The sequence below is a fragment of the Eucyclogobius newberryi genome, unplaced genomic scaffold, assembly GCF_026437365.1.
Source record: "Eucyclogobius newberryi isolate DKJ021-1_F unplaced genomic scaffold, fEucNew1.0.hap1 SCAF_19, whole genome shotgun sequence".
Classification (NCBI taxonomy): domain Eukaryota; kingdom Metazoa; phylum Chordata; class Actinopteri; order Gobiiformes; family Gobiidae; genus Eucyclogobius; species Eucyclogobius newberryi.
In genome coordinates this window covers 10,861,860-10,876,377 of record NW_027315823.1, presented here as the reverse complement: position 1 = coordinate 10,876,377, position 14,518 = coordinate 10,861,860, and the positions used below count along the sequence as shown (strand labels likewise).

General features: G+C 39.5%; 2 protein-coding genes and 4 non-coding genes across 6 annotated transcripts in view; 4 read left to right on the top strand and 2 right to left on the bottom strand.

Annotated features, from left to right (window-relative positions):
* LOC140365355 (SH3 and cysteine-rich domain-containing protein 3-like) overlaps window positions 1-14,518 on the bottom strand; it is a 360,861-nt gene that overhangs the window by 88,126 nt on the left and 258,217 nt on the right. The window lies entirely within an intron of this gene.
* Window positions 3,010-14,518, bottom strand: part of rims4 (regulating synaptic membrane exocytosis 4) — a 42,233-nt gene continuing 30,724 nt past the window's right edge. The window contains exons 3-6 of the mRNA XM_072451745.1: window positions 11,090-11,202; window positions 9,412-9,513; window positions 8,602-8,741; window positions 3,010-3,233 (exon numbers count right to left, since the gene is read on the bottom strand). Of these exons, the coding sequence (XP_072307846.1) occupies window positions 3,015-3,233; window positions 8,602-8,741; window positions 9,412-9,513; window positions 11,090-11,202 (574 nt within the window). The 3' untranslated portion in view covers window positions 3,010-3,014. The remainder of the gene's footprint in view (window positions 3,234-8,601; window positions 8,742-9,411; window positions 9,514-11,089; window positions 11,203-14,518) is intronic.
* trnal-uaa (transfer RNA leucine (anticodon UAA)) lies at window positions 6,634-6,716 on the top strand. The gene has a single exon. It is a non-coding gene; the product is annotated as a tRNA-Leu (tRNA).
* trnal-uaa (transfer RNA leucine (anticodon UAA)) lies at window positions 7,951-8,033 on the top strand. Its single transcript has one exon. It is a non-coding gene; the product is annotated as a tRNA-Leu (tRNA).
* On the top strand, window positions 10,382-10,464 carry trnal-uaa (transfer RNA leucine (anticodon UAA)). The gene has a single exon. It is a non-coding gene; the product is annotated as a tRNA-Leu (tRNA).
* Window positions 10,664-10,746, top strand: trnal-uaa (transfer RNA leucine (anticodon UAA)). Its single transcript has one exon. It is a non-coding gene; the product is annotated as a tRNA-Leu (tRNA).

Genomic DNA, 14,518 nt, shown 5'->3' with positions numbered 1-14,518 from the left:
TTGTGATGCATTAGTCACACTTGCCCTGGGGCAGACTGACAGATGTGTCTGCCAGTCTAACCCTTTCCATCCCCAGTAGAATGTCATATTCCACAGGCGTGTGGCGGACACATGTGCCTGTCGTGCCTGTATGAGTCGTTTGCACCGTGTCTCCAGTGTTGATGACAATGGCTTAATTATTGCTTTACAGTAACAAACCAGTTTGGACCTAAAATATCCCTGCACCTCTGCTACGGAAAACCAAAGACCCTTTCAAAGCACACAAAAAAATATACTTACATAATAATACATTAGGTAAACGTTCAGTTGTCTTTTTGATGGCTTAAAAATGCTATGTTTTGTTCTCAATATTTTTTTTATAAAACATCCCAAACGTCCCATCTGGTTCCATTGCTACATTTTGATATCCGGCATATATTAGCTCATGCTTATTTGCTAAATTAATTTTGCAGTCATGCTACTGGCTAATGCTACAATCTTATGGTAACTAGCATTGATAACGGCTCTCTCCTTCGAGTTTCAATAATAAACTGTAATAAACTTTGGCTCACTCCAAAAAGACAGAAACAGCAGTATTTACATTTCAAAAGACAATCAACATTTCTGGGCTTTTGAAGAAGGCTTGAAAGTGGCACTTGATTTAACCTTTCTTAGCGAGTTAACCGTCCAAAAAAAAAGGAAACTCATTCAAGTAGCTGTGATTGTTAATGTAAAAAAAAAGGATATACATGGAAGGTTAGGCATAAGTAAGTCAGACTTTTATATAATACCATTAAAAGAAGAATTATGTTGGATTTAGCGTTCACAACACAGTCACGCTCATTCAAAGTGCCTTGCCCAAGGACACAATGACATACATAGAGATCAAATGTGCACAAGTACCAGATCCAACCTTTTCCAAAACACCCAGTGTACAATTTCACAAAGTATAAAGTGCCGGAAACACAAAATTCACGTGATAAATTATAAACGTCCGTAAAGTGAGCAAAACGTTGCCTTATTTCTACCGACAAATCATTTCGGTTAAAGTTGTCCTAACGCGCTTCCCCCTTGTCAACGTTCGAACCGCCCCTGGCTTTTGTCTCGTGGCGTGGATAATAACTGGTTTTCTGGAAAATCAAAGCCTGCAATTTTGACCAAAAAAATGAAAAAAATTAAAGAAATAAAAATAGTCCCGCACGTGTTTTTGTTCCGAGCACGTTTTCGACCACAATGGCGTGGATTCATAAGAAGACACTGACGGCAGGAGATTGGCACAAAGTAAAGTGTAATTATTCCAACAATAGGGAACGTGAGCGGGTTTTCTATTCTTATAACGACGGGTTGCAAGGACTAAAGCGGTGGAGATATAGCTAATCCGTCCGCATTCATGATTTCAAAATAACGTGTTGTATTCTCAGCCTTCAAGACAAATCAAATTGGAAACACTTTTTGTTTGTTGTCGCACCTGGTGATCGAACATGTATCGTCAATTGTCTGGATTAGATTAAACCGATTTCCCATTCCCGACATGTTTACAGCCCTATTTAGTAGATAATAATAATAATATTGGATACGCTTTTTCTGTTTAGCGACCCCTATACTTCAGAAGCTGTAAATACCTCTTGCTGATCAAATACTTGTCCAATACTTTCCAGAAATCAACGTTTCACCTTCAAATTTAGCTTGGATAAACCATAAACTGGGCTTGAGTTTGAGGTCTACCATGTAAATTATGCAAATTAAGTACTTTCAACGTTGCTAATTAAGTATTAGTATGTAGGAATGACAAGTTGTGCTGAAGTATTTTCGAACCAACTATCCCCACGATTTGCAAAATACATTTAAACGTGCCATGACTCTGAACTTTTAAAACAATTCCTGGATTCTGATGCATTCCATTCGATTCCATGCTAATTACATGCTTAACTCTTGCATTTTAAATCTTCCATTAGTCTCAATAGAATCCTTATTATTCATGCATACCCCTCTCCATATTTATAATTTGCATACAGTTATCCAGTTTGCCCATAAATTCCATTCTAAATTTCAAGCTTAGTCAGCTGTCAGTCAAATGGAAATACTATGTCAATATACTAAATGAATTGTGTTGTTCGTTTATTAATGTTATTTGATCATGTAAATTTGTTTAAGTGATGTCTATTCATGTCAAAAATTATGTCTGTTTGCTGGAGTATGTTGACTTTTATGTTATGTAAATGTGTCTTTAATTGTTATAAATTCTTTTGGTCAAATATGAATAAAAAAATACATTATTTATATGATATTATTTATTTTTAGATAATCTTGTTAATCTTTTTGTGATATACATTCAGTATAAATGCTTTGATCTAAGCCATTAAGATCAACCATTTAGTAAAAATATTGACTTTTCTCGTTTAGTATATTTGATTTTTTTTCCCATTTTCGCTTTCGTGTTAGGAAAAAAAAATTGCATTTAAATTGTTGTCCCTAAGATTATACCGTTTTGTGTTTAGGTCTTTCTTTTCAATGAACGTTGACAAAATAAATGTTGGCGAATGGCGACCAAGTACAAATAAGTATATCTCTATAACCCATGAAACTATTATTAACCAACGAGAAACGTGACAACAACTCCCGATATACCTGAACATTTACCATCATTTTGAAGGAGCGAGAGGCGTTAAACTTTACAACTTTAAACATGGCAGAACATTTGACCAAAAAAAATCATATAAATTGCTCTATAAGGATGTTTCAAAGTTCGAAAAAACAGTCTTATAATAAAGTTGTACATATTTCCAAGTTTTCCAACGCATATTGTCCTCACATCCTCTGTTTACAGCGCAACGCAATTCTCCATATTGTCTTGTCTTGCCGAAATCGAGCTCTGTAGTCTGTAGCCAGTCCCCAAAATCCACTTATTTCTGGTTAAAATGACTGACCGGACATGCTGCCTGTTGCGGTCAGGCGCACCGCTACATACTTTGTCTCAGAACGACGCTAAGACAGTTTGTTAAAGTTCGTTAAAGGATGATTTAAGATGTTTTCTTTTAGGATCTTTCACAGCACGGAATGTTGCTTTCCAAAGACATCTGCGAGGAGGACTGGCGTATTAGCGGCGTCGTGGTGGGCTCGACCATGGAGGAGGTAGGGAACAGCTTGTACCAGCCAATCACCATCGAGCTCAGGTCCAGCTCCTCCAATAGGATTCGAGCCACGCCCATGAAGCACTTCCTGTCCATGCGTCCGTAGTTGCCCCACACGATCACCTGAAAACGAAAGTAAAAAGACAAAATTTGTAAAAAAGCTGAATCATTGTGCTCTGCAGTCATGAGTCTGTTTGTACAGTAGTGGTCCGAGAACACACCCTTGAGACGAACCATTTTTGAGGCTGTGGGTTCGAGCAGGATATATTTGCTAAAACATGTTGGTCCCAAAGTCCTACATTTCATCACAAATAAAAGGGCGTGCTATGAAGGTTGTTCTGTGTTTTTATCACCAAAGCTTTTGTTTTACACAGAATTTTTGTCATTGAATTTTGCATTTGGATTAAGTGAAGTTTTTAAATGTCCAATCAAGTAAAAACTATTCATTCAAAAGATGTATGTTAAAAATACAATGTTTTAAAAATCAATGGAAAATAATACAATGCTTTAATATTCAATTTATACTGTGTTTTAAAATGTCAGTGTATGAAAATACAATGTCTTGAAAAAAGTGTATAAAATGCAGTTGCTGTTTTTTAATTCTATGCAAAAAAAATCTGTGTAAAAATGTTCAGTGTCTCAAAGTTTTGGTTTAACTTCCGGTTAAATCCAAACTGAAGCAGTCGAGCCTCTGTTCCCCTTGAGCTGAGTCCTGCTACGTCATACCTTCTGATATACGTAAAATTAGGAAAATAATACATTTTAAAATCTTGTTTTGATATTTATATGAATATATTTATGAATGTTTAGTCCAAAACTTGTCCGATAGAAAGAGTTGTACGTAATCCTGGAGCGCCCTCTTGTGGCTTTACTGAGTTATCGTCACACTCTCAATACGTGACATAGAGCCGTCTTCTTCTCTCATTTAAACTTCGCTCATCGCCAACAAGCGACAAGACAGAAAGCATAGACCATGTTACATGTTCTTACACTATTTAAGATGATGACCGCAGCAGAATGACCGGCAGATGCTTTTCCGAGGCTAAAGTGGAATGGTGACAATCTCGTGAAATAATTGCTTCCCTTGGCTTTTTCCTGCTCCGTGACACTTTGCACACAAGCACTTATATGGATATATATTACCACATTTATCATTTAAAAAGTACTTCTTTTGAGTCAACACTAAATAGCCTATGGTAGTTACTTTAAAGGAGTTGTACCAGATTTTGTTCACGTAATAAAGTAAAATCTGTTATGTCTCAGCACACATATATTGTAAAAGCAGCTTTTAGGGTGAAAATGAGACCGCTGTGTGCCGTCTACATCTAATAATCAAGCGTGTTATTCTCGGAGAACCAGGAAGTGCAATGTTAGCCGGCTAATGTTTTGTTAACTTTACACTTTATCAACATTTAGACTGCGGCAAAATTCCCGTTTTTAAGGCAATGACAATCAGGTTCTGCACCTTTAGACCATTCTAATATTAACCAATAAATATCCATTGTTTACTGGATTGACAGCTGCTCAAATGTGTATCTAGATTTGGTAGTTTTCTTCTCAGTTTGTATGTTTTGCCTCCTTTCTTCCTCACAATCCCGTCTCTTCACATTTCCCTTGTCACACGCGCCTTCGTCTGGTTGGAAAACAAAACGCTACAATCGATCGGCCCGAGCTCACCACATGAATAGTAATGCAAACCATTTTCATCAGGACACAAATCCATTTCAATCGCTTCGTCGCGTCTCGTGACCGTGTCTGTAACGGTTCAACTGCAGCTTTTCCATCTCCTGCCTCCGCGAGACGGAGAGGACGGATCGGGAAATTGAGAGAGAGGAAAGTTTTCAGGTCAGACTAAAAATACCTCCTGGCTGATCATCGGCCGTTTGAAAACTGTTTTTTAAAGACCGGTGTCAAGATGTGCTGTATTTATAGAAAATCATTTGACTTTTTTAAAATTATTTTTTTGAGACAAGAATAGGAGTGTGGGTTATTTTTGCGTTTCGTTTAAAGCGACTGAATTTGCTTTTCCTTGAATGTCCCACGGTTTGGCATCAAAGGACACACATTATACTAAATGGATTTGCGCTTTTAACCAATGTTCCCTCATCAAAAACCTGCCCGGAGTCGTATTTCGCTTCATTTACGCTTGTTTGGTCGGTCCTGTTTACGAGATCCTCCTGCACTTTTACTTGGAAATCGCTCACTTTCAAAATACCCTGTTTGGAATGTCAAAGTTTGAAATCTCTTGCTGTTTTTAAGTCCATAATTCATCACAGACTCTTTAGCACCGTCAATATAGCTATGTGTCTGTATTAGCGTAGCACATCGCTAAACAGCTAGCTTTGTGGGGGGGTTTTCCTGGTTAATTCTACCTGTTGCCAGAAGATAACACCAACTCATCTGGAGTGTAGATGGAAAGTATGATGTGTTTTTTTTACACATAAATAGGCATTATTTACAGGTAGATTGTATTCACTTACATTAACTCAATGACACTTATTTGAGTTACTTTTCAAGAAATTGTACTTCTTGGAGGGTTTTGTCAATATATTTTAGTCCTATTTGAGTCATATTTTTGTTCCTCTTTCCACTGTGAGTAAATCTAAAAGCAGTGTGTTGACAGTATGAAATTATTAGAACATTTGTGTTTCTTGCACGGCTGTTTCAGATGTGTTTTCAAGTTTCTCATTTTTGTGTTTGTGCTTTGAAAATAGCAGATTTGGCGCATTATTTAACTCTTACTTGAGTGAAACATTTCGGCTGACTGTATGACCATAAGGAAAAGGACCTTCTGAGGCTAATTAAACAGATTTAGATGGGCCAGGTTTAATTAGAATTAGAAACTTCTAATCACTGGTGCCTGCTTCAGATGTTTGAGACTCATGCAGTTTGATTGATGAAGTTTTTGGACACTCCACACCTCAAACAAACTGGAACCCGACAGGTAGAACGGAATAATGAGTTATTATAGCAAGTTTGTGGAGCCAATCCCATACAAATAATGATAAGGTGCAACACAATAAATCTCCCAGCGATACTACAGACATTATTATGCTTTTAAGGTTGTTCAAACAGTTCCAAAATGTCTCATGTGAAGCTGCTTGTCCACACTGCTTAGAATGTTCAGTGGCAGTTCAGTTTTTCGCCAGTCTGTGTCTCTCAGTCAGACAGTGGCCTTCTCTCCTCAGACATTTTCCTCTGTCTTAAATTGATTTCTCAAAGTGCTCCAGTTTTCAAAGCCGCGCAGATCTAGGACACCATATTTATATCTTCAAAAACTTGTGTGAAAATGACCCAACTTGTAACAAACGATCACATGATGCTCTGGCTAACGGCTTTGTGTGCTGAGAATCCAACTGACACAAACATTTTGGGGAAATTATTCATTATCATTGTCTTTACAGACTTTTCAAATCCTCAACAAGTCACTTTAGAGATTGTATTTTTCACTTATGACAAACAGGACATGGGACTTTGTGATGCTTCATAGCCAGGATCATGTATTTCATTTCATGTTGCATGTACCAGGATGGCCGAGTGGTTAAGGCGTTGGACTTAAGATCCAATGGACAATAGTCCACGTGGGCTCGAACCCCACTCCTGGTTAATGATTGGCTTCCATCAATGATAGTATTTCTATTTCTATTACATAATCTGAAGAGTTCTGAAATGAATCATAACAAAGCAATGCCTAAACCAGGAATAAATGGATAATTAAGTTTTATTTATTGTCACCACAGATATTCAAGAGCTAGCTTAAATGTTCAAATGTCCTCCATGTTTTCAAGAGCATGTTGCTCAACTAACTCTAACTCTTGGTGTGATTTATACACAGGGTTGGTTTTATGTTATTCCAGGACAGGAAAGCCATAACCGTAAAGGACAGACACGGATAGAGCTGGAACAGCCTTCTCAAAGACAACTCAAGGACAGAGGTCAGCTCTTGTTACAGATATTTTAGACACTGGATTCATCTGAAACCAAGGCTTTCATCATTAGGAATTGAATTACTGTTAACAAAAATTGTCTTGACGTTTTGGAGGTTTTAAGTTTATGCCAGTGTTTATGCCATTGCCCTTTAATTGTGGTTTAGTCTTTCTTTAGTCTCGGTTTGAATCCTGGTTTAATCCTGGATTCGTCCCGTTTTTAATCCTAGTTTAGTTCTGGTTTAGTCTTTGGTTAATCCTGGATTAGTCTTGTTTAGTCCTGGTTTAGTCCCGTTTTTAATCCTAGTTTAGTTCTGGTTTAGTCTTTGGTTAATCCTGGTTTAGTCTTGGTTTAGTCCAGGTTTAGTCTTAAATTTAATCTTGGTCTTATTTTAATTTCATCTTGGTTTCATATTGATTGAGTCTTTGTTTAAACCTGGTTTAGTGCTGGGTTCATGTGGGTTCTGTCCTAGTTTGGCCCAGTCCTAGTTCAGTTTAGACGTGGTTGAGTTTGACGCTGGTTTAGTCCAAAGATCAATCCATGTTTAGTCCAACGTTGGCCCTACTCCTTTGGTCCTGGTCCTGTTCTGGTTCAGTCCTATTCGCTCAGTCTCAGGTTTAATTCTTTGGTAATTCGAAGTGAAACGTGCATTTGAAAAAGAAAATGTAAATAACTTCATGAAATGTAATTGTATTTTGCCTGTTTCCTGTTTCCTGCCCGTGCACAAGCCCAGCGCCACGTGATGCTTCTATTTTCAGATCACAGTAATTAAACGCACTCTATCCACTTTTCCACTGCTCCTGCTGCGTCTCCTGTCACAACTCGCCAAAGCTCTATCTGTGTGCAAGTCTGGCCAAAAAAAGAAACCCACTTTTGAGATTATGTTTTTTTTAGTTTAATTTGTCCAACGTGCACCAGGATGGCCGAGTGGTTAAGGCGTTGGACTTAAGATCCAATGGACAATTGTCCTCGTGGGTTCGAACCCCACTCCTGGTAGATGTTTGTTTACTGGAACCTTCTAATGTGGCTGTATGTGAAATATTAACTTACATAAGTAACTATGTATTGTTACATAAGTAACAATCTGTGCTAATTCTTTAAAAAATGTGTCAAATAATCCCACACCGAGTACAAAGATGTGGGCGGAGATAAGGGGTAGGTGCAAACGCTCGAGCCTCAGTTGCAGGAATCAATCACAATACAACTATGTGGAATACTGTTAACGTGTCTAAGGTTAAAAGCTCAATAAAGCTAGTTTTGCTTAAGTATCCTTTAGCAAAAGTTAAAAAAAAAAAAAACTAGCATTTTTTAAGGATGGACCACAAAACAGAGAAAAACTAAATCATATCTGATGGAGCAGTGTAAGAAACACAAAAGTTCACATAATTTCCTATTGAAAAGCTTTTGTCGCTTGTAGATTTACTCACAGTGAGAAGAGAAACAACACTTTACCTCAAATGACACTGTGCTATATACAGTATTACTCAAGTAAGAGTAAAAGTGTGGCGTGTGAGTACCGCCCAGCTCTGTGTGTAGTGTGTAGACCATGGTGCGGTGGTCTTACCTGCATGACTTTGCCTTGGGGGCTTTGGCTGAAGACCAGGAGCTGGTTGTACAGAGGGTCCAGACTCTTCCTCACCGTCTTGGTCTTCTTCTTGGCCACACACAGCCCGTTCTCCAGCAGGTAGACCTTTATGTACGCCGCTGAAACCAACAACACACGACTTAGTGGAAGTGGCCTTCAACTATGCGTGATGATCTGTGTTTAGTCACTTCTAACAGAGAATCTGGACATCAAACATGGCATCGGTCCTGTTTACAAAAGTACAACTTGAGCTCATTCTTTAACCATGAGCTCATCATCGTCCATCACTCTTGTCACTCTAATACGGTTTGTCTGTCCGCCTCCGGGTGAAGCGTCCCTGTGATTTGCTGGTCTAAATTACATAAGCGTGGTTAATAGTTGGTGTTACACAATGCTGCCAGACTCCATCAGATATATTCACGTCATTAGCTGACTTTAATTGTCTGCGAGCCATAAAAATGTCAATTCATCACCACATACAAACAGCCTAATTAATTGTAGCAGCTTGTATCCCAACACCCAATGACTGTAAATGGCTGATAAATTATTGCAAGGGAAAACTTGCGTACAATCATTCATCTGTAGAGAGCATAAGTCTTTGTTGTTATTTTGTGGATTTAGCTTGTTTTGAAACTTTTACTTTTTATTATTTTAGGTATTTTTTCATAGGGGTTTTGTAGACCAAAGAAGCAGAAAACTATAAGAAAAAGGGGGAATAAATCTCTGGCCATTGAAAAGAGCGCATTTCCGGCATTCATAACCTGACCAGGAGGACATGTGGCAGCTCACCTGGAGGACACTTGGAGCTAGGCTTCATGGTGAGTCCTCGAGCCTGTACCACCTCCACCTCCAGAGTGCCGTTCCTCTCCATCAGACCGATCTCCACGTCCCCTGCAGAGGACAGACGCAAGTGAGACACCTCCAAAAGGACAAGTTGCTAAACACATGCAATCACAACAATCACAACTGCACTTAGGCTTTAGGGAATGTGCAATCACAAATGCACAAAGGCTTTAGGGAATGTGCAATCACAAATGCACAAAGGCTTTAGGGAATGTGCAATCACAAATGCACAAAGGCTTTAGGGAATGTGCAATCACAAATGCACAAAGGCTTTAGGGAATGTGCAATCACAAATGCACAAAGGCTTTAGGGAATGTGCAATCACAAATGCAGGAAAAACTTTAGGGAATGTGCAATCACAACGGGACACAAACTCAGGGAATGTGCAATCCAATGTGAGTGTGCAATCAAAACGGCACATTGGCTTTAAATGTGAAACATTGCAATTCGATATTTTGCTTAAATAGTTCAGCCCTAACGAACGTCATTATGCAGTTTTGTGAAGTTATTTTTGAGTGTGGTTATGTAACAGTGAAGCAGTGGCTGAGTTTGAGTCAAGTCCAGCTGGTTTCACTGTTTTCAGGCCAAGGACGAGCTCTGGACTGGGATCTGAATGACCCAGTTTAACGAAGGACCAAATGGACACTTCACAGAGAGAGGAGAGATTGTACTGTACACTGTGCACATATAAACATGTAAAAAACATGTGCATAGGTACCAACCTATTTTACTATGCTTCCATCAGTCTGCCCCAGAATTATTATGTTACAGAGTTTACCAAATAATGTCTGGGGAGTGCCAAAAAGACGAGAAGCAAATCAGAAGCTGGGAATCCATATTTCACTTAATTTCATTCAACGTCTCTGCCACAACATTGATATGTACAAACTTGTTAACTGTTCTTACGTTAGTACACGCCAGGGTGGCCGAGTGGTTAAGGCGTTGGACTTAAGATCCAATGGACGGTAGTCCTCGTGGGTTCAAACCCCACTCCTGGCATTTGCTTAAAAGTAAAATTTCTTCTTTGGAAACTATGAGCTTATTATGTTACAGAGTTTACCAAATAATGTCTGGGGAGTGCCAAAAAGATGAGAAGCAAATCAGAAGCTGGGAATCCATATTTCACTTAATTTCATTCAATGTCTCTGCCACAACATTGATATGTACAGACTTGTTAACTGAACTTATGTCAGTACATGCCAGGATGGCCGAGTGGTTAAGGCGTTGGACTTAAGATCCAATGGACGGTAGTCCTCGTGGGTTCAAACCCCACTCCTGGCACGTGCTTCAAAGGAAAATCTCTTCTTTGGAAACTATGAGCTTCCCAAGGAGGAAACTTGAGTGAAACTGTGAGTGGTTTTCTGGAGAATCAGACCTTATTAGTCATAATTAGTCCTAAAAACTCTATTGTCAATGTTGAGAATTATAAAAAACTTATATCAATTGCATTGCACTTAATCACCATTGGAATAGTAGTGTCTTTAATTTTACAAATATCAAGAGTCTCAGAATCAGGTAAGCAGTTACATATAGGTTTATTCGGTTCCACTCTGGAGTTCATGTCTTGCTGTTCCACACACTTTTGCACACTGTCTTTTGTGTTGCGTTTGTGTGTAACTCTTACCCATAGACGTGGTAGCTAGCGTCTGACGGCCCACAAACTGCGCTGGCCCCATCCCGTCCAGAAAGTCACCGAACTGTGCATCGGACGCCAAGCACATGCCACTGTAGTTCAGACTGCAACACAACACAAAAGTCCAGTCACAATTAGCCTTTTAGAAATATGCAGACTACAGGAATTTGCATTTGATGTAAGATGCCGCAGATAAGGCTGGGACTGGACACCAATGCTACGAAATCGCCTTTTGGCTATCTCAGTTTTGACTTTCAACAACGACAAAATACTCTACATCGTGGCATTTCACTGTGGCATTTACACGTGTTTATCTTGTGGCTATGTGACATTCTAGACTCCTATGTCTTAGCTTTTTAAATAATCACAACTAAGTACAGGGATGTGAGCAGGGATAAGGGGGTTAGTGAGGGGCGAAACGAAGACGGAACACTTTTGTAACAAGCGTGAAGGCTCATTTATAGTTGATTTTGCGTAACGTGTCTCCTTTAAAAAGAGTACATTATATTGAGTGATAACCAGCGAGCGAGTGCAGATGTGTGTAGGGCAAAGGAGGCGAGCGCTGAACACATTCATCAGAAGTGTCCCCAAACTGCCCACACAGAGCTTATTATAAACCCCACTTTGGAGACACCAGACAGCAGGCCACGACTGTACAAGAGAGGACTATTGTATGGATTCAGCAGATAGTTTGTGTAGTTATAATGGCAACATAACAAAAAGAAAATTTAATTCTGTCAACTAGATAAAAGTTGAAGCGTGAATACGTTTGGTCACTCACCCAAGTAGCTTCTTCAGTTCATCTGACAGAACTGGGAGTCACTGCCTTTATCTGTCTGAAGGGACGTGCTAACTACACGGAAACTAACACTAACTAGTTGTTGAGTATCTGATCTACCCCAAGGTTTGAACTGCCGCCTGAGACAAGTTTAGCATAATTGCTCAAGCACCTAATGAGTTATTGAAATTCTGGGAGCCCTATTGAAGAAACCACTTGGATGAGTGGCGAAACGTAATCTAGTACAGAATTTATTTTGCTATCGAGTCCTCCCAAAAAGTGAAACAACTCATAAAAGCAACTTAAAGTAGAAATAGGCACTGCCATGTCTTTAAACATACTTTTAGACTTCTTTGAGTTGGTATTTAATGTCCCATAACATAACTATGGGCAATCAAAGGCTGTATTTCCAAGCATTTAATTTAGACATTTGTGCACCCTCTGCTGTATAGACGCAGTCATTTTAGCGACTGCAATGTAGATGCTACCACGGTGAACACAGTTTGAGTTTTCTGCCGCTCAGAAGGTAACAGAAGGTAACACTCTCTGATCTTTTCGCTGCAAAGCATGAATCTAATAGCAACATTTGTTATTTTTACGAATAAAGTCAGACACCTAGTACAAACATCTTTCCTCTTTTCCCAGCTTTCCTCTCTGTCATGTGATCTTATGTGGTCCCGGTTGGGTCCTGGTTTGAGTCCGGTCCCGATCAGAGTGCTTTGGTGGCACCAGGCCAAGCTCCTCTATTGTCTCTTTGTATATGCACATTACACTGGGCACACGTCTCAGTGCAAGCTGTGCCACCAGCTCCACACAGTCTAAAGTGCTGTTTGTGAACGTTTGTGTTCCCATTATCTTTTCGTGCACTGCGTTTGAACTCCAGAAATATCATAGAAATAAACCATACGCAAAGCTAATTCAAACAAATGAATAATAGTTTTCTTTTAAGTCAGAATCTTTTTTTTTGGCTTTGGATTTGTTCAGAAATGGTGTGTTAGCCGAGCTGTGTTTACTGCCGCCTGCAGCTGTGTTTTACCGTGTACACTCCCATTTCACTCAGCTTCAGCAGCGTTCGGACACTGCGACTCGTGGCAAATATATAACATGTCATAAAATCCGACTGAGGGGCTGAGATTTGGCCTGTCTTGCAGCTTAAATTTCAGAATCTGCCTTAAAACTGAAAGCTGTTAGCCCTGCCTAAGAGAGCTGGGCTTCTGGACTGTTGGGCACACAATGTATATGGTGCATCTATATCACGTTCTTATCAAATATGTAATTTTCCCATTGAGTAACATTCGCCCTCTTTCTGAGAATTTGGTTTAATTGAATGTGTGACCCACACTCTGCCCACTTTCAAAAAATGATATATTGTAAGGTAAAAATGTCACCCATCCAACCACGGGAAAAAAAGAAAATAAATCTGATCATTGTCTCCATTAAACATAACAGACCTATAGAATGTTAGAATGTCGCAGTGCCATCTGCTACCATCAATATAATGACAATATGCCCTTAATCTTTAATAATCCTATAATATCATATAGATTACTCTTACACTAACTGATAGTGTTGAACCCTGACCCTGCTCTGTCCTCGCAGTCACAGAGAGTTATGTATTTATTCATGATGTATTGGTTTAGTTGAAAAGAGACTGATCATAAAACTGTAGCACACCCAATGCATGTTACATCGTGGTTATAGCTAATTCACAGCACGTGTCACAGAGATATGAACATGAAAACATCAGAAACACATTAAACATGAGTGCAGTGCTGCTGCTGCTGCTGCTGCTGCTGGCACATCCAAGATTTAGTTTCTTGTCTTGTGTGTCAGGCAGATGTTATATGAGCAGTGAGAAATGAATCATCTCAGCACAACAGCAACAGAGGTTAAAGGGGCACTGTAAATTTTCTGGTGACGGATCCACCACTTGGAGAGAAGGGAAGATACTGTTTAGCCTGGAATGTTCCACGGTATTGCATCTAATGAGTTTGCCTCCATGGAGACGAGCAGGTGACGCCACAAGGTCACGATACACTTGTAATTAATTCTATAAAAGCTAGATTTATTTAAAGTCGTACTGTGGAGCTTTCCAGGCAGAGGAATGAAATATTCCGACAAAAGGAGGTGGGGAACTCGAAAAGTTACATTGCGCACATTACACATCAACAGGACGGCCCAGTGGTTAGCGCGTTGTTACATATACAATTGAACCACAATGTGAACACTCTCTGTGTTACAGGCAAGGTGATCATCATTCACACATACACAAATACACACACACACACACACACACACATACACACACTTACATACAGTTTGTACTGGTGCATCTGAAGGACAGAACTCTGAGCCACAAACACAGTAATGTGGTCTACTCTCTCCAGTGAAGATCGCACTGCAGGCGAAACCAAGCAGCCACTCCATAAGGGACTATTCCAAAATGGTGGTGGGAGCTGCCGGAGCATCTTAAAGCCACTAAACACACCGTTCAGGACAGTGAAGTTCAGATCCTGGTAAAGGAGAAGAGTTGGTTCAAGAGAGGAGTCATAGAGGCTTCATCTGTCAGGAAAGACAATCCATCTCTAAACAGAAATAACATTCTAATGAGTATGCTAATGTGATTTAGATGAAGCTAAATC